At 50.6% G+C, this 17,935-nt stretch overlaps 2 protein-coding genes across 5 annotated transcripts; both read right to left on the bottom strand.

Annotated features, from left to right (window-relative positions):
• Nucleotides 1-747: 747 nt before the first annotated feature.
• Nucleotides 748-9,323, bottom strand: LOC308046104 (UPF0488 protein C8orf33 homolog). 3 transcript variants are annotated; one of them, XM_080353791.1, is made up of 7 exons: nt 8,193-9,323; nt 7,288-7,375; nt 5,322-5,457; nt 4,431-4,993; nt 2,864-2,951; nt 2,602-2,748; nt 748-2,487 (listed from the first exon to the last, which is right to left on the bottom strand). In XM_080353791.1, exons 3-7 carry the CDS (start codon nt 5,353-5,355, stop codon nt 2,291-2,293), a joined length of 1,029 nt encoding a protein of 342 aa, XP_080209917.1. In that variant the 5' UTR covers nt 5,356-5,457; nt 7,288-7,375; nt 8,193-9,323; the 3' UTR covers nt 748-2,290. The 3 variants fall into 3 exon arrangements, with proteins under 3 accessions (XP_080209917.1, XP_080209915.1, XP_080209916.1); XM_080353789.1 differs by having other exon boundaries at nt 2,864-2,954; XM_080353790.1 differs by lacking the exon at nt 8,193-9,323 and having other exon boundaries at nt 2,864-2,954; nt 7,288-7,513.
• Nucleotides 9,324-9,460: 137 nt separating this feature from the next.
• On the bottom strand, nt 9,461-17,308 carry AMDHD2 (amidohydrolase domain containing 2). 2 transcript variants are annotated; one of them, XM_080353787.1, is made up of 12 exons: nt 16,898-17,308; nt 16,253-16,389; nt 15,472-15,611; nt 15,058-15,112; nt 14,452-14,664; nt 13,290-13,378; nt 12,797-12,941; nt 12,428-12,535; nt 12,133-12,201; nt 11,582-11,683; nt 11,143-11,193; nt 9,461-10,571 (listed from the first exon to the last, which is right to left on the bottom strand). In XM_080353787.1, exons 1-12 carry the CDS (start codon nt 16,978-16,980, stop codon nt 10,477-10,479), a joined length of 1,287 nt encoding a protein of 428 aa, XP_080209913.1. In that variant the 5' UTR covers nt 16,981-17,308; the 3' UTR covers nt 9,461-10,476. The 2 variants fall into 2 exon arrangements, with proteins under 2 accessions (XP_080209913.1, XP_080209914.1); XM_080353788.1 differs by having other exon boundaries at nt 9,461-11,193.
• Nucleotides 17,309-17,935: the final 627 nt, after the last annotated feature.

The raw sequence follows: 17,935 nt of genomic DNA on the forward strand, positions 1-17,935 counted from the left end.
CATTTCATAACTTCTAGTAACATTGTCTCCTTTCAAGCAAACAATAACACAGCAGAGATGCTTCAAACATTGGAAGCATAAGAGTGAGGTAGAGACTACTGTAATTTCAAAAGCCAAATGCTACAGAGGTGCCTCTTCAAGACACAATTATTAATGAAATAACTGGGGCACGTCTATCAAAAACGCAGGAGGCATCACCTCGACTTTGAAGACAGAGCTGACACAGAAAGGCAAAAGGGCTTATCCAAGATCACACGGCCAACTCGTGGAACTGACCCAGCTGACTCTGGTCTCGCACTCCAGTGCCCAAATCAAACACTCAGAGCTAGGAGATATATTGATGAACATTTGCCATCTCGGTCCTTCAATAATGAAGCACAGCAAAAGGAGTATGGGTTGGTTTTTCAAGTCAGTATTACACAGACCTCTGAAAACCCACAGGAGCCATGCATGTATCAGAATGCACTTTTTTCTGCCCTCTTTGGAGAAAAACCCATCTTGATTAGGTCACACCATCCATCTCACTGGTATCTTTATTCTAATTGTGAATGCCTAACAAACAGTACAAGCACGAGGCAATTATGTAAGAATGCTTCCCAGAATACTCCTACAGCCTTCCACAGCATGGGACGTTATAACTTTCTAGCAATTCTAGCTGTACCTGAAACAAGACAAGGAGAAAAACAACTCTGTCCCAGACATATGCTGCATAACCAGCTAGGAAGGCAAACAGCTGTAGTTCCAAGGTCATGTACAAGATGCTCTTTAATCTTAGTAAATGGCATGAAAACACTAGAAGTTTGACAATGACACAGCTTTTGTATGTTTAATATAAAACCCCGGAAATCCAAAAGATACTGTACAGTGTTGTTCCATACAGTGAAAATAACAGCAGTGCTCCCTAGCAAGTATAACAATATTCTGCTAACATACTGATTTCCGTAAGTCTCAAAGTCTTCTCCACATATTTCTCCTAATCAGATGTTACCTACGTTCAATTTCTCCTTATGCTTAGACAGGCATTCTTTAAAATATTTAAAACAAAATAAATATCCTCACAGAGGCAACTGAATGCATCAGAGCTTAGTAATAAAGCATTTTTTTGTAGCCAGCATCAGGTTTTTGGAAGTCTTTCCCAGCAAATGTTTTCTACCATGTCTCAGCTGCTCTCAGCACACCCTGGAATCTGCCTACACTCCCATTTCTCGTTCCTCATGCATGGTGACTGACTGGACTATAAAAAGGAAGGGAAGCACTGCACCCAAGGGACACCTGACACCATGTTTCCCTTTAAAGGACTTCTGCTCCTGCAGCTTTTTTAGGCTGAGTGGGGAAGATTTTCTGCATGAACGCAGGAGATGGCTGATGCAGTATCGAAACACTGGAGACATATTCAGGAAGTGAAAATTTAACACTGGAGACACATTCAAAAGTGAAAATTTAATACAATCAAATGAGTCTTTGGGCTCTCACAGCTCATGTCAACGCCACCCAAGGTTTGGCTGATTTATAATCTGAGTCACTGGTGGTTGTAACCAGACTACTTATAAAGAAAAATTCCCTTTTTAAAGAACTGCTTGTGGATCCTTCCTAGCTGGCCAGAACAAAAGTCTTTCTCTGTCTGGAAACCACTGTCCTTACATCCCTGGGCTAGATTAAATCAGTATTCGCAGTTCTCTTCTAAGTCTAATACCTGTCAATTAGTGATGATTGAGCAAGGATGATTCTCACTCATTTCCACGAGCCTGAACTCGTACTCTCTCGATGGGAGTGAAGACAGACACTGCCCAGTGCTTTCCAGATACCAGCAGCTGCAGACTCTCACAAAGTGGAAGTTTTCAACTATCTATTATGTTTACACTGCTGGATCTTCACAGAAGCTGGATCTCCATTACAAACCGTTCTCTTCTGTATGCATGACTATAAAAGGTCTGCTCTATTTAAGAGCAACAGGAGAATGTGAAAATCTCCCAGTATAAAAGACAGATTCTTAGGTTAATGTCAGTTGTACAGGAAGAAAAACAGATCCTTCAAGATTCTGTGCTGATCTTTTCCAAAGGTGCTTTTCTACAGAGTCGTACTATGCAGACAGAGTCTTGGGGTCATATGTGTAGTAGGCAGATCTGTTTCAACCCTCTAGAAAAGGCACTTTGAAAGAGGATCCTTTCTTTGGGAAATACACAGAGATTCTTGCGTAAAATTTTCTACTGCACAGCATCTTTCCACTGTTCTTAAGTTTATAGGAGACTCAGCACAGTTCTTAGCAACAGTTCTAGTCTGAAAGACTTTCCTAGAAGAAATTAAAGCGAAACTCTTCTTGGCAATTTAAGAATTTGAATGGGCCTGTGTTAAGTGTCCTGGGTGACTCTGAAGGGGATTCTGCTGAAGCTTGGCTCTTCCTGTAAGCTCCTGAGCACTTCCTAATGAACCGGCCGTTCTTGTTGCGGATGTCTCTCTTCACTTCCACGATTGTGGCAGATTTCAGAGCTTAAAGAGGAGAGAAAAGAGCAATAACAGATGTTTAGCCATCTCATGTAGTGAGGCCCCACTCTGCAAAGCAGTACAGAGAGGAAGAGTGAAGCCCTTTCAAAGTTCTCCTACCTGCTTCCATGAGCTTCAGCTCTTTGCACCAATCCTCCTCCATCTTCTTCCTGTAGTCTCCAAACATGGTTCTCATGAGCTGACGCTTCTTCACCAGCGGAGCCTTGTCACTGCGCAGTGTCTTGATCGCACGGAGAGCCTCCTCGGCTGAAGCAGCGCAAGGGAGAAATAACGCACAGTTTAAGACTTCCCACTGGCTCTGCCCCTGCACGTCTGCCAACCCTGCCCACGGGGGAGACCTCTCGTGTACCTGAATGCTTACCCTGCTTTGGAGTGGGTTTCTGTGTCTTCAGGCCAAGTTCCAGCTGTTCCACACACCAGCTCAGCTCTTTCCACAGCTGGTCATCTGACTGCTATGCAACATGGAGCAGAGTGAGCATGAGGAAATGTCATCCAAAAATTAGAGCAGCAGCTGCTACACAGGGAAAAAAGGTATCTGCATAAAATCAGAGCTATTTCAAATTTCATGTTCTGGTGATCACTTTATAGACTTCATCACATTTTCCCTACAGTGCTTTTCATTAGATAAACTTAAAGCACTGGACAAATGTCTGGTTGCAACTCACTGCCTCTGTTTGATGGATTTGACACTTGGCTGTCATTCAGATGATGCTGTTCTCTGTCCAGGGCCTTTTCTCTGAAAGAAGCTGTCAAATCAACTTACAGATGGGAGGAATAATCATTAACAACAAAACCCCCTACACTCAAACCTGCTGGAAAGCAAAAGGAAACAATGGACAAAACCAGAAGTCAAGTCTTTGTGTCTCAGCCAGAAATGCATGAGGTGAAGGGAGCTGAAGCCCACGAAGGTGGAAGAAGCCAAGTCCCATTGAGCAAAGTCAGCTGGCTAACTGAGCAGTGGAGGGGAGAGGGAAACAGGGCTGTACCCTGGCATTGAGGCAATTCTTAACTGTTATGTAAACACAAAAGCTCTCATGCTGTCACCTTCGTTTCCTTACACCAGTCTCCTTCCCGTGGACCAGAAAGGACTTTACATCACCTTCAAATCTTTTGACCTTTCTGTTACTCAGCGGTGTTTACTGGTAGAGTTGTTGGTGAAGCAGCACTTTGGATAGAATGTGTCAAGAGGCAGGTGAACACCCAGCGCCACTGCCATGTAGAATATTAACGAAAGCAAGTTTTTTGCAGTTTTGTATGTTAGTATTGCTCAGCTGGCATTGTTTGTTAATAGTAACTATACAAATGCTGACAAGAAAAATAAAATGAAGACCTGGACCTTAGCAGAACATTAGAAAACCTCTGGGTGTGCCTTAATGGTGTGTTTACACATAACCTGCAACTTCAGTCACTTTCCGGGCCATGCCTCGCAGTGGGAACCATCTCGGAAGCACCTTTAGCTGCACACCACACCCTGCCACAGCCTCAGCTGTTCTACACCTCAGCTTTGCTGTTTGCATTACATGAGCAACTCATCCTATCACATAACATGCAAGTCATGGGCACAGGGCCTAGTTCAGCACGCACAGATGGCAGCTTGGCACTGCCCAAAGACAGTTACCTGCATTTTTTATTTTTAAGAAAACGTAGCACCCAGCTTCCCAGGATTAGCCATCACAAATCTAAACATGAAACGTTTCAGCACAAGTCTGAAGCAGACAACGAAGGAACATCAACATCCTTTCTGCTAGTTAGATTCCTCAGCTGTCTAGCACAGAAAGAAAACAGCTGCTGTAAGAAATAAGCAGCAATATTTGTCTTTCAGCTTTCATCTCAAGCCAGCACACTAACTGTTAAACTACACAAAGAGATACAGTTTCTCTTTTGCTCAAGGGTTTATAAATTATGGGATCCCATCAATATTTAAATACCTGTGATGTCTCATCCCGGTGGGAAGTATCTTTATTCTGACAACGATTAGCTTCTTCCTTTGCCTTCCTATTGATCTCAGTCTGCTCTATCTTTTTATTGACAGACGGTTTTTGTTTCTTCTTTTTCTTCTTCTGGGCAGCTCCACCTCCTGTTGATTTCTCTGCCACTGTCTCATCTTCAGGAGCAGTCTCTGGTTGGGGGATCTTTACTCTGACATGGCTGCTACCCTTTTTGGGTGCGCCACCTGCAGTTTGAGTCACCTCAGGTTTCTGCAAGGCTGTAATCTGCGGCACAGCTGCTGAGTCTGTAGGCAGTGAGTCACCCAGCACTTCACTATCTGCTGCACGCTCTATAGGCTGGCTTGCTGGAACTGATGGAGCCAGAGGAAAGTCTTCTTCTGGGATGGGAAAGTCGGGTTCTTGCCCAGAGGCAGCAAAACTCAAGGCTCCATTCCAGTTCTCCCGCTTGGTGGCTCTTAAATCAGTTTGTGTCTGCTCAGCACTAGCAACACCAGGGACTGCGTCCTGAGGTGCGCCAGATGCTTCTGGGTCCACCTCAGAAACTGTAAAATCAAATTGGAAGCTGTTGTCAGATGACACAAACCACTTTGGTTTTGCCTCAGAAAGTTAGTCAGATTGTTTCCTGTATCCCACCCCCTGTGAAGCCTGCCCATTGCTTTGCTGAACTTCTGCATCACCAGGTTTAATGTCTAGAAAACATAAAGGGTAACATTTCTAACAATATGGCAGTTTCCTACTACAGAGATGCTACTGCAACTCCTTCTGTAAGGCACCGCTGCAGAAAGGTGATCCAATCAAAAGCTGCAATATAAGAAGTCTACAGAAAAAAACTGAATGTCACCATCTCCTGAAGGGAAAGCTCAAGCTCACCTGCCTTCTCCGTGCTCTTCTGATCATTGGCCATCTTGAGACGATAATTCCCAAACGCGGTTTATCACTTGTTGCTTCTTCGTAAAAGGAGTCTCATGGGAGCACAGGACATTGATAGTGTGCCGTGTCTCCTCTGCTGCACTCAAGAAAAAGACCAAGAGAGACAAAACACAGGTTATGATGGGCCTTCCAAACCATATCATGGGATGCTGATCACTGAGTCTCTGAACGTGTTCTGGGTTCATACCACCTCTGACTAATCCATGACTGCATTTGATTGAAAGGAAACTCCAAGTGCTTCTAGAAGCTAAAATACTGTGAAATATTATTAAAGGGAAAAAAAATACACCTTAACTGCTTATTATATACATTAAAAATCCTACACTGCAGTAAGTTCACTACTGATGGCACAGAAGCTACACAGGGCTTAAAAACCCTTCCCCCAAAGCAACTGACAAATCCAAGAGTCCAGTTTGGTGTCTTTTCTCTGGAGAACTGGGAAATATCTGAGTAGTGAGCATACCCTCAAAAGCAGGACTTTGCTTGACCCTCATACAAACTGACCTGACCACAACAGTAATCCCAATCCCTTGTGTCAGAGCAAATTCTCTAAAAAGCATAGTTGTTCTTCTGCGACAGCGATCCCCAAAGATCTCAGTTTGGGAACTCCGGATTGGCACAGCCTTCTCACGTCTGCCTCACACACTTCAAGGCACAAAAAAGCTTGATGTACAACACTAGTACCTTGGAATGGGCACAGACCCATCTCTCTTGGCTGCAGTGCATCCCTCTGTGACTCTCCAAACGAGCTGTGTCTTGCAGATCCAACACAGAGTCCCACACTGAGAACAGACTAACACAAGTGTGAGGCAGAAGTGCTGCAGTGGGGCTTGTAGCCACTCAAAAATGTGAGATGTATCTTCCTAGGACCTGGGTGTCAAGAGTCCTGAGCACACATTTCCCCCTTCTTCAAGGAGTTCAGCTGGCTGCATTCAAGGCCAGCTCGTCCCCCTTGCTTGGGAGTTATTTTAAGCTGAGGATCTCACGCACAGCACTACTGCAGGTACCTCAGTGATCCAGACCTTGAACCTCTGGCTAGAGCTTGGATCTGCCTCATCACCACAGACTTCTCTGGCGATCTGGACTCCAGGCACAGCCTGGTTATACCACCAGTAACGTTTCGCTCTCCTGGGTCAGGTACTGTGCAAACAGGCCCTTTTCTGGCCAAGCTGCTGCCGCTGCTTGCCTTGTCACTGTGCTCAGCTCCTGCCTCCCCCCAGGAGCAGCCTTCCCCTGCTGCTGGATACCATGTACCAAGCACAAGATACAGGTCCAACAAAAGAGTCTGATGCTCAAGCACGGTGTGTGGGCAAGTATTAATCCCTGCTACATCCTTGGCTGTACCAGCAAACACTCATCTAGGCCTCTTACAAAAAGTAGCCACATCCCTCTTCTAAATGTTAAGTACCAGCCATCAGTAGGAGCAGGATGTACATCTTCATATATTTATAAGCTGGACTGACTAGATCAAACTGATCTTCTGAAAAGTATTTTAGAGATTTTATCTTTCATGTAATTTCTCTTTGGAACATGAACAATGAGGAACAAGTTCCACAAAAATAAACCTACTGGCATTTAAGGGCCCAGACACTCTGACACAGTGTTTCCTGAAGACCGGAAAACAAAAGCAGAGCTGTAGCAGAACCAAACAACGAGCCATTAGATGGGAAAAACGAGAACACGTGAAAGAATACAGAAAATGGGGAGAATGAACATCACAGGAATGAAAGATAAAGCTGCTTCCAGAGAGACTGTTCTTATCAATTCTTTATGTTGTTTTGCATTTAGAACAAAAGTCATGTAACACAAGAACAGAAAACAGAGGGTAGAGAATAAAAACATCCAGGTCTGCTAAATCAGACCTGAGGCTGGAGTAAGGCTGCAGACTGTGAAAGGGGAAACGTACCGTGTTGTGGGGTTGGGCTGAGGTGAAGATTCGCCTCCAGCTGGGAAATGCAGGACTCCAGCTTGGCTTGGAACGTGCCTTGGGGAGCCTTGGACAGGGGATGGGGGAAGGAACAACGTTTAAAAGAAGCACGAATGTCTCACCTGCAAAACTGATTCCAAAACTGAGTTTTCTGAAGTCATCCCCCCTCTTACATGGGAGATCAGACTAGTGGCTTATAAATCCCTTTTCTGGTTTCACATTTGAGGTGTGTTGCTCATTTATATGATAAATCAACACAGCACAGGGTGGGACACCGGCCCTGCCATGTTCCCGGTTTGGAGGGCACCAAATGAGCCCCCTTCACTGCAAAAACCAGAGACACAAACTCTGTCTTGCAGAACGCCACCCACTCCTGCTCAGCCAAGGCTTCCCACAGACTGTTTTCTTTATCTTTTCTCCTCCTCCATTTTTAAAGGCCCCAAGTGGAAGATTTCTCATTTTTCCTGAAGGTTATTCTACGGCATAATACGTCTCCATAGCAAGAAATTTCTCTCCAGCACAGCTCTGGCAACACACAAAAAATGCATCTTTATACTAAACACAAGTCCTTAAGACTCCCTTTGATGCATTTTTACCCGCACACCTCCTGCAAAGCAGTTGCAAAGTAAAGCTTGGAAGTCTGCCTGTGAACAAGACAAGAACACATGAGGAAATTAAAACAATAAAAAACATGGCTTATCAGAATACGGCAGTGAGCAGGAACTGGGGAAGCTCTAAATCGCAAACCCCGGGAGCTGAGGGCAGAGCTGCGGCTGGAGGGGCCTGGGCCGGGAGGAAAGTGCCGCGGCAAAGGGCCGGTGCCGGGAGAAGAGCCCGCCCCGGGACAGAAGCGAGAGGCGGCGAGGGCCGGGCACAGCTCTTACCCGCTCCACGCCGAGCAGCCTCCGCCGCCACCCGGCGTGGGCCTGAGGAAACCGCCGAGGCCCGGGCTGAAGGCGGGAAGGGCCCGTTCGCCGTGCGCCGCTCTAACGCTTCCGCCCGCCGCCCCTCCGGCCGCGCCCCGCGCCTGCGTTCCGCCCGCCGCAATGCAGGAGAGCGGAGCCTGCCCGGCCGGCTGTCCCCCGGCACCCAGCACGGACCCAGCGGGAGGGACGGGGGCGAGGGGCTCGTCACAGGCCGCCCGGCCCCTCCGCTCGGCTCCTGGCGGCCGCGGGAAGGCCCGGGGGGACCAGCGACCCCAGCACCGCGCTCCCCTGCAGAGCCTGGCGGGCGCTGCGGGGCGCTCAGCCTTGTTTCTCATGGCTAGAGTCAGAGCATTAAGATAAACGAACCTTTAAGAGGGTCTGAGATGTATGTGCCCAGGTCCCTGAGTACCAGAACCGGTTAAAATCGTGATATTTAGCTTCCTACTCGTGGTTTGTTTTTTCTTTTTTTTTTTTTTTTTCAACATACTTATTTTCTAGTTCGTTACTTAAAAGCTCTGTTAATGAGAGTGCTGCTGTCTTGAGAGGTGTTTAGTATCTTTATCCTTACCAGGAAAGATTTCCCAAGGAAATAATCTGCAGTATCTTGCTGCACAGTATCACTTGAACATCACTGGACCGCCACGGAACCCATTCAAGACAAGCTTTCCCATTGACCGTGCCCTTCAGTAGCCCCTCTGTCGTTGAAAATGGCTTTTCCAATGTGTCTGTTCTCTTGTAGACTCATCTACATAATATTTTCTAATTTGCTAAGGAGAAAGTCATGAACAACAGCATGAAAAACCTTTCTGAAGTCAAGAAATATGACTGCAATTGCCTTTCCTTTGTCTGCATCATCTGTCACCCATCATAGAAATAAAGTGGATTCTTCTGATAAAATCCATTCTCACAACAAAGTGACATTATTTTTTAATGCTGGGGGTGTCCAGCTCCCCCCTGGGTGCTGCTCTGACCCCCATACACTCAGCTCCCTCGGCTCCGGACTCCTCAGGAGCTGCTGGACCACGTTTCCATTGCCAGACACTGTCTGGCTGTGGCCACATCCATGGGATCGAACCCCAGGGCCGCTCGGGGATCACTCACATCAACCTTGTCCCCATCAAGCCCCCCCAGCGGCAGCTCCCATCCCAGCCTGGCACATACCGCACCACGGGTAGGGTAGGGTGGCTCTTCAGCAGAAAAAAAAAGGTAATACACATACGCAGGTATTGTCCAATTCCGTTTCTATTTTAGATTTCCTCTTGATTATTTAATTTTGTAAATAAAAAAGTTAGACACCTTGTTTCATATGCATTTTTTTTCTTTTCCCATGGATTTTTTTCAACAGCAGTCAAAAGTGCCCCCGCTGAGATTTGTAATGCCGTAGCACATCCCATTTCACAGCACAGTATTTGACGTCTCTTTCAAGTGCTTCAAATACTGGAGGTTATAGTTTCTGCTGACATCGGCAGTTGATGGTAGAAATTCTCCGAGGCTGCCAGTTATTCCAGCAGTGCTCTAAAGTGCAAGGAAAGCACTTCCAAATGCTATTAAATGTTATAAAAAGGTACTGGAAAAGTCGGCACATTTCCGCCAATCCTGACCAGACTTTTGTCTCGCCTTACAACCTCCACTCTTGCTAAGACTTCGCCCTTGTCTAAGCCCTCACCTCACTGCAAAAAAAACACAACCCAGTTAATTGGTTTGAGGCTTGTCAGAGTTTGTCTGAGACTTATCGCAAGGCTTTTCTGACTGCGGTAGGTTTGAAATCAGCATCAGTCTTCACATAGAAGTGTCCAAGTGTCAGGTAAAGAGCTCACAGTCAGGTATTGGAGAAGATAATAATGAGCACAGGAATAATGAGCTATCAGCAACGGTCTTGAGAGGCCAGAATCCCACTGCAGTCCTCCCTCAGTCCCTGAGCTGGACCAAGGGCTCGTGAGCCCATCGCTACCAGCCTGGATGCATCCCCTAAAGCAAAAGCTTCCGTCTGTGGCCTGAGGAACACACAGACCCATCACACGACGCAAAGGCTGAGAACGGAGCCTGCAGAACTTGTCCAGCCACAACAAAGGGTTGAGGGGAATGTTGCTTTCTGCGGCAGGATGCTGTCCATGTCTCCAGACAAACCACGTGCTGTGGACTCACTGCCCATGCAGGGAAAAGGCACAAAGGACCAGCAATGCCTTGTTTTTCCTGGGTTTGATCTCTGCCCTGAGGATTCATCCCACATGGATTCACAGCCTCACGATGGCACCGAGTCGGCGAGCTGTGACAGCCTTGCTCCGGAGGACACACGACAGAGGGATTGCCGAGGGATCAGAATGCGATCCTCCAGTTCTGCTGACACAACGGGAACCTTTTAACATGAAGAGCCGTGAGCTGAGCTGGTGTAAGCTGATGTCTAACCAGCCCCAGCTGCCCAGGAGCGAGGCAAACAGCAGGCGGAGGAATGGCGATGGCTTGAGCCTGCCTCGGCATGGGGCAGGGTAGTGTGTGCTGTGTAAAACAGTGCGAAGGCTGGGACAGCTTCACACTGCTGTAAGACTGTGACAGGAGCACCTCTGTTTGGGGACTCCACGCAGGACAGCTGTGCAGTCCTTCAGGTCACTCCAGGGACTGACAGTCCTCCCCAGCACAGAGCTGCCTGCTTTCCCCACTCCCCCAGCTGAGCACCAACAAATTTGTTGCAGGCATGGCTGTAACTGGAAGCAGCGGTTGTGCTGGAAAACGCAGCTCTTTGGTATGAGGCTCCTTTAAGGGAGTTTCAGGAAGAAATTTTAAAAAAAAGAAACAGGAGAGAAGTGGGGTGGTAACCAAGGCTGCTAACCACAGTGCGAGGGAGCCTCAGAGGGCACCAGGACAGCCCAGCGTCACATGCCCAACGCATCCTGTCTCCAGACTTCCTCACCCGCAATGTACGTGGCTTGTACATACAGGTCATCATTCAGCATCAGGAAATCTGCATCAGACAAGAGAGGAAGGAGCTGTCAGAGAAATGGAGTGGCTGAAGCTGGTTAGGAAAAGCTGGGCTCTGTGGGAAAGAGCTTCCCCCCACCCAGACACAGCAGCAGGACAGCAGTGCAGTGCCGTCCTTGCTGGGTGGCTCTGTTACGTGTGGCTGAGACATAGGAGTCTCTGCAAAGGGCTCAGGAAACACGAACAGCATCCAAGGGAAAAAACACCGGAGCAAAAGCCCAGAGCAAATCCCAGGCAGAGCGAGCCTCTCTGTGGCTCCCAATGAAGCAGGGGATGAAAATAAGTTTGCAGCAGCCCCCGCTTTGCTCCAGCACCTGGCAGCCTTCATACTGTTGTCCCCATACCAGTACCTACTGTCCCCTTACCAGTACCTGCATCGGAGTCATAATTTAGTGTCCCCTTCCTGTGTTCAATCCCGAGGAGCTGGGCTGGATGCAGAGACGCTGCTTCCAACGCGGTCTCCACCGAGCACCCTTGAACAGAGAAGGGGGGAGACATTAGGGCAGCAAACAGCCCCGTTGCCAGAGCAGCCCAAAACCCCCTGGCTAAGGTAACTGTCAGCCTGGCAGGGACCGAGCTGGAACAGCCTCGCCACAGCTGGCTGGAGCTGGGGAGGTGAAACATCACTATGGGTGACAGGGGGAAGATGAGAACTGAACACCGAGGGTATGGGGAGGGGAAAATCATTCACCTTTGTGAAAAAGTATCAGGAGTGTTCACCTCTCATTAGTGCTATGGATTAAAATGAAACCTCCCCTCAAAAAAGGTGCTCATCTGCGGCCAGTGCTGCTGATCCCAGCCCTTCTCTTCATGTCTCAGGTAAGAGGAAATGTTCCCTGGTACAGTGAACACAGCTGGCAAGAATGAGACCTCTTCCCATGTCAATGTAGGGAGCAACAGCTTACAGACAAGGCTCACTTACCTGTGGCTTCTTGGAAGTGTCGCACACACGTGTCCATGGTCGCCACACTGCCACTCAGGGTCTTTGTGCCTGGAAGAGGAACAGGGTGGCACTGAGCAGGTCCCACAACTCACATCAAAGAGAAGTGGGGTAGTGGGAAAGCATAATGGGACCAAAGGGGCAGAAATCCTTGGCTGCATGAGGAGTGAGTTGAAGGGCTACCTGACACTGACAAGCACTACAAGGTGTGCTGAGCTCTCCAGGAATGGGGACAAGTGGCAGCGCTGTTGCCAGCTCTTTAGCGAGAGGCACTTACCTGCAATGTAGGTGTTCAGCCCATCGATCTCCACCACCTGCTGACCCAGCGTGTGCCGACCTGGTGCCAGCCCCATGCCAGCGATGGCATCTGTCACCAGCACCAGGCCTGAGGAAAGAAAAAAGAGGCTGTGTTAAGTTTTGCATCTGATTTTGCTGCAGCTCTGAGCATTGCACCGCGCTGGCCCTCCCAGAGAGGGGCCAAGGTGCCTCCGGCCACATCAGACCAAGGCAAGAGGGCTGGTGGATCAGCACACACGGCTGTAACCTCTTTCAGACAGCAACACCACAGCACTTGCACGAGTGTTCTGTGGAGATGGCACAGCGCTCAGGACAGCTGGTGACACTGCACGGGCCCAGCATGGCTCACCTTTGGGGTGGGCTCGGTGCGCGATGCGCAGGGCGGCAGGGTTGGTGTGGATGCCGTCAGAGATCATGCCGTAGAAGACCCTCCGCCCAGCAGGAATCTTGTCACTTGTCAGCAGCCCCACAATCCCAGGGTCACGATGGTGGAACTGCCCGAGGGGAGAGAGGACAAGCTGTGGAGTGTCATCAGGACTCATGGGCTGAGACCCTTCCTGTCAGGGGATGCAGCTGCTGTCTCTATCAAACAGCACCTGGCAGGTGGGCAGCCTGTCCTTTACCAGACAAATATGGGCATTTCCTTGCATTTTCTAGAGTCTGCTACAGCCTTGACTCCATTTTAGATCAGACAGTAGAAATATGAAGCCAGAGGTTTGGTGCTGAAACCTCACTGCAAGGCCTGGTATGAAACAAGCCAGGGAGAATACGACTCCGTGGGGAGCAGGAGAGACAGCGCTGAAAGCAAAACCCGTGCAGGGCCAGTTCCCTCAGCTACTCACCGGCAACATGGCGTTGAAGAGGTGAGTGATGAAGGTAGCACCGTGCTGCACAGCCTCCTCCGCCTGGGCAAGGTTAGCCACCGAGTGACCTGGCAACAAAGACCAACGCGTGACTTTTCTGCCCATCTCTCTGTTTATTTCCCCACAGGAGGGCAGATGCTCCATCACTAGGACTGTGCTCTGATGCCCCACCAACAGGCTGGGGTCTGAGATGCCTCAGCACAGAGGTGTCTGGCCATGACCGTGGGGGACTCTGGCAGTGGGTGTTTTGGCTGAACACGTTCACTTTTCACATCAGAGATGCTGCCTTGGTCACAGAGAGCTGCCTTCATGCTGGACTAGAGGTCCAAGGACGTGCCTTTCTCCTGTCCTCAGATATGTAATTACAGAGAGCAGTTGAGGGAGTAGAGATGGTGGAAACTTTGCAAAAAAAGAATATGGGGATAAAACTACCCAGCAGGAAAACTCTGTTTTCCCCAACACAGGCAGCAGCTCTAATGCTCTGTGGGCAAACCTTGCCTGTCTGTAGTTCTTTGCTTTGTGTGGCTGTGAGATAAGAGATGCTCTGTGGTATGAATGTCCTTCTCATGTAAGGTGTAATTTTGCCCTGAATAACTCCAATGCCCCCCCCGCTTTTTTTTGTGAAACAGAGGACGAGAAAAATGCAGCCAGTTTTAAGTCAGGGGCCTACCAGACATTGGAGGGAGACATTTCCTACAGTGGTCCTGGTTGAAAAATAGAATTACCAAAACTCAGCAGTAAACTTTGGAAAATTATTTAACCTGTCAAACAAGGCCTAAAGCAGTTGAACTTCAGAGTTTGAACCCTTCCATGTTGTCAACCCTCAACTACAACTCTATTTGAGTAAGATTGCTATTCTTTCCTGGGTATTTACAGCACCAAATATTACCTTGTGTTAAACTGCAAGGGCTTTTCAATCAATATGAAGTTTGACCCTTAATGAACAGAGAGAGACAGGTTCACAGCATCAAGTGAGGTCCCCATTTGTGACAGGTCTGTCACCTGCATGCAGGCCAGGCAAAAGAAAGTCCCACCTCGTCCAGTCACACTGAGACACCATTATTGATGCTACAGCCCCAGAAAGCAGCTGCACGGCGTGTGTGGCACAGGGAGACAGAGCCTCTCCTGCCCCAGCCCTTACCGAGCGAGACACAGATGCCCCGCTGGGTGAGCTCCTGGATCACCTCGCTGCTCCTCTTCATCTCTGGGGCCAGGGTGACTATCCGGACACAGTCTAGGGACCCGTAGGTGGCCAGCAGGTCCTGGAAGGCTCCTGCCTCGAAGGTGCGGAGGCAGTGCTCCGGGTGAGCCCCTTTCTTCTCCTTGCTGATGAATGGTCCTTCCAGATGGGCCCCTGCCCAAACAGGAACACAAAGCCATGAGCCTTCTTCTCAATGCCAAGGACGAAGAAATCTGCTGTGTCTACCCTGTTCCAGTCACGCTCATGCCATTCTCCCACAACAAAAGACATGGCTCAGGTAACTGAGCTCAGCACAGCAAAAGATGCAGCACTGGGAAATGGCCTGTGGAGCTTGAAAGGGCTGGAGCTGTGTGTGTACAATGGCAGAGACCACGGCAAAGGTCAGGCACAGGCTGAGGGAGAAAGCGGGTCTATCCCCACATGTGCATTCCTCCCGCTGAGAGAGCTTCAGCTCCCATTTCTGCTGGACCTACAGTAGCTTCTTTCTCCTTAACAATTAACAAGATAATTGCACCAGAGAGGATAGTGAGGCATGAAATCACTTACCCAGGATACCTGCTCCGTGGGCCCCACCATTTCTTATACTGAGCTGAGGAAGAACCTAGAGAAAGGGGTTTATCAGACATGGCACCCCAGACACAACACCCCAGCCTGCCAAAATAAACCCAAACTTCGGGTCCAGAGAGACCTTTGTAGCTGGACCACTCAGGACCATCAGCCAAGTGCAGCTCGCAAAGAAAAAGCCAGTTGCCAGTCCTGTTGTGCAAAGCTGGCCTTGGAGACATCACTGCCTCAGCGGTCTAAAGGTTAAGGGCAAGAAATCCAGGGGTAGAGTCCTCATGCCCACAGCTTTTCCACCCAAGCAGTTATCTCTGCAGACCCAGCCTTGGCCCTCTCACCTCTTCGTGCCAACATCAGCCCTTTATCACCTGTGGATGAGAGCATGAGAAAGTCACTTACCTGGTGGTACACAGATGGAGGAGAGGTCACCAGGGTGGGACAGAAGGAAGTCACTCCATGGGAGAGGATCTTCTGACTGACCAGGTCAATCCCTGATTTGAAGTCATCTGTAGCCAGGGAGAAGTCCACCCCAAAGCCTCCTGCACCATGAACAAAACAGAGATGAAGCTGCAGCCCCCCCAGTGGATGTTTTCCCACCTGAAAATGCTGAGGAAACATTTTGTGTGACTGGAGGAGCCACTCCATTTGTACAGCACTGACCAGAAGAAAAGAGCTGCAGCAGCACTTCTCCTGTCCTACATTCGCAAGGCTCTGCAAGTACAAATCCAACCACTGCCATCCTGCTCAAGTGCTTTTGCCCACAGCATCCAGCATTTTGCAACTTTTTATTTTGATGCAGAGCAAAATCTGAGGATTCCCCACTGAAGAGGAGATCTAACTTCCAGCATCAGCTAATGCAGAACACGCCTCTCTTGACCCTCATGAAGAGCTACTGCAGGTAAGGTTTGCTCCTCTGACAAGTCCTGCTCCGTCCTCCCCACATCCTGGAAAGGGCAGGGCAGGCATCCTGCCAGTGCAGGACTGCTGATGAAAATGATGTTGAGAAATCCATCCACCCCATGGAGATCAATTATGTGATAGCAGAAAAAAACAGGCAAAATTGTTTTTTATCGTTAGTTCGGTGACTCACATCTCCCTTGAGCAGCTGAAAAGCACTTATTCATGGGCAGGGTTTGAAGATCAGTGATGGACACACCTGGGACCCTCCACCCCCACGTACCATTGATCTGGACATCGATGAAGCCCGGGGCGATGATGCTGTCCTTGCAGTCCAGCTGGATGTCAGCAGAGCCCTTCTCATCGAAGAAGAGTTTCTCCGGGTTGAGGATCTTGCCCTCTCGCACCCACAGGTCCTCCCTGAAGGGGACAGTGACACACACCTGACTCCTCTGCCATCTGTGGTGGGGCACACGGGAGCAGCTGCCCATGGTGCCAGTGGCAGGGGTGGCCTCAGGCAGAGCAGAGCCCAGCAGCATTCATGGGCTCTCCCGTGTCTGCTAGGGCAGAACTGCTCTTCCAGCAGCCAGGCAGCTGGCAGCCCTGCCCTGCCCGGCCTCTGCCTGCACAAAACTCAACAGCAATGGGATTTTCATGAGCTACTGGTCAAATGTGGTGGTGATGGCCAAGGAGTCCAGGGGCTGGCAGAACGAAATACAGGGGAAGGAGGGGCAGAGATGGGCTGCACAACACCCCTCGTCTCCTTCCAAAATCAGGCAGGGGGGGATGAGGGGCAGTGGGAGCAAGTGCGGGCAGCAGCTCATGCACAGGGGGTCCAGAGGTCAGTCCCCAGGACGCCCCATGTTCCCGCAGCCCGGCCGTGAGCCCCGCACCGCCCAGCACCCCGCACCCGCACCCGCACCCTCACCTCTGCAGCTGGTGGCTCCTCAGGATGCGGCAGTTGGTGAACTGGACGATGGGCGCGTCCGAGACGGATTTGTTGGACGGCATCGCGGGGCGGCGGGAGCCGGCGGGATCCCCCGGTCAGCGGGGTTCGCAGCGGGCACCGGGGGCGGCGGGGCGGGGCGAGGCCACGGCTCCGGTGCGAGCGGCTCCGCGGGAGCCGGTGAGAGGCCGCAGCACCGCCCCGGGGGCAGGCGGCGGGTTGGTCACCGCCCCTCCCCGGGGCTGCGGGCCGACGCTGGGAGGAAAAGGCCCCACGACCCGGTGCGGCCAGACCCCGCCGCGGGCCCCGGTGCGCGCCGGGCCCGGCGCAGCTCCCCCGGCGCCGCGGGGACCGGGACACCCGGAGGCGGGGCCGGGCCGAGCGCCGGCCTCACCCTCAGCTTCCCGGTCACGTGACCGCGCTCAGCTGACGCGCCGGGATTCCCCTCCCGCCCCACGTGACCGTCCGGCGAGGAGCCGCCATCAGGGGGAGGGCGCCGCCATCTTGAGGAGGTCGGCGGTTCCGCAGCGGCGGCCCGGGCAGAGGGGAGCAGGCCGGCCCCGCCCCGCCCCGCCGCCACAGCCTCGCTTTGGAAGCCGGTGGTGAAGGAGAACGGGCGGTGGAGGGGCTCCCTTCCTCGGCCCTGGGGTTTCCTGCCGGCCCACACAGGCCACTGCGCCTGGCAGTGTCACTGTCATGGCAACTGAGGTGGCTGTGGGGTGATGCCGTAGAGATGGCTGCTCTTGCCCGAGAGGCCAGGGAGGGTGCAGGCCCCGGGGCCTCACAGTGCTGAGCCGAGCCCAACCCTGGCCCCGCTGCCCCCTCTCCTTGCAGGGAGTGTCTCGGGGGATTTCCCCTCTGGGTCTCATTTAATTACACTAAGCATTTAATAGAAATGAATAGCGTTTCCTACTGGAGCCTCTAAGGGGGCTGGCCGCAGTGTGTGCTGGTGTTCTGCCGTGGCATGTAACGTGGGCCTCACAAAATGCTCTTGAAAAGGTGCAGTAGCAGCGGGAAGCA

This window comes from Nesoenas mayeri (genome assembly GCF_963082525.1).
Source record: "Nesoenas mayeri genome assembly, chromosome: 15".
In the NCBI taxonomy this organism is placed as follows: Eukaryota; Metazoa; Chordata; class Aves; order Columbiformes; family Columbidae; genus Nesoenas; species Nesoenas mayeri.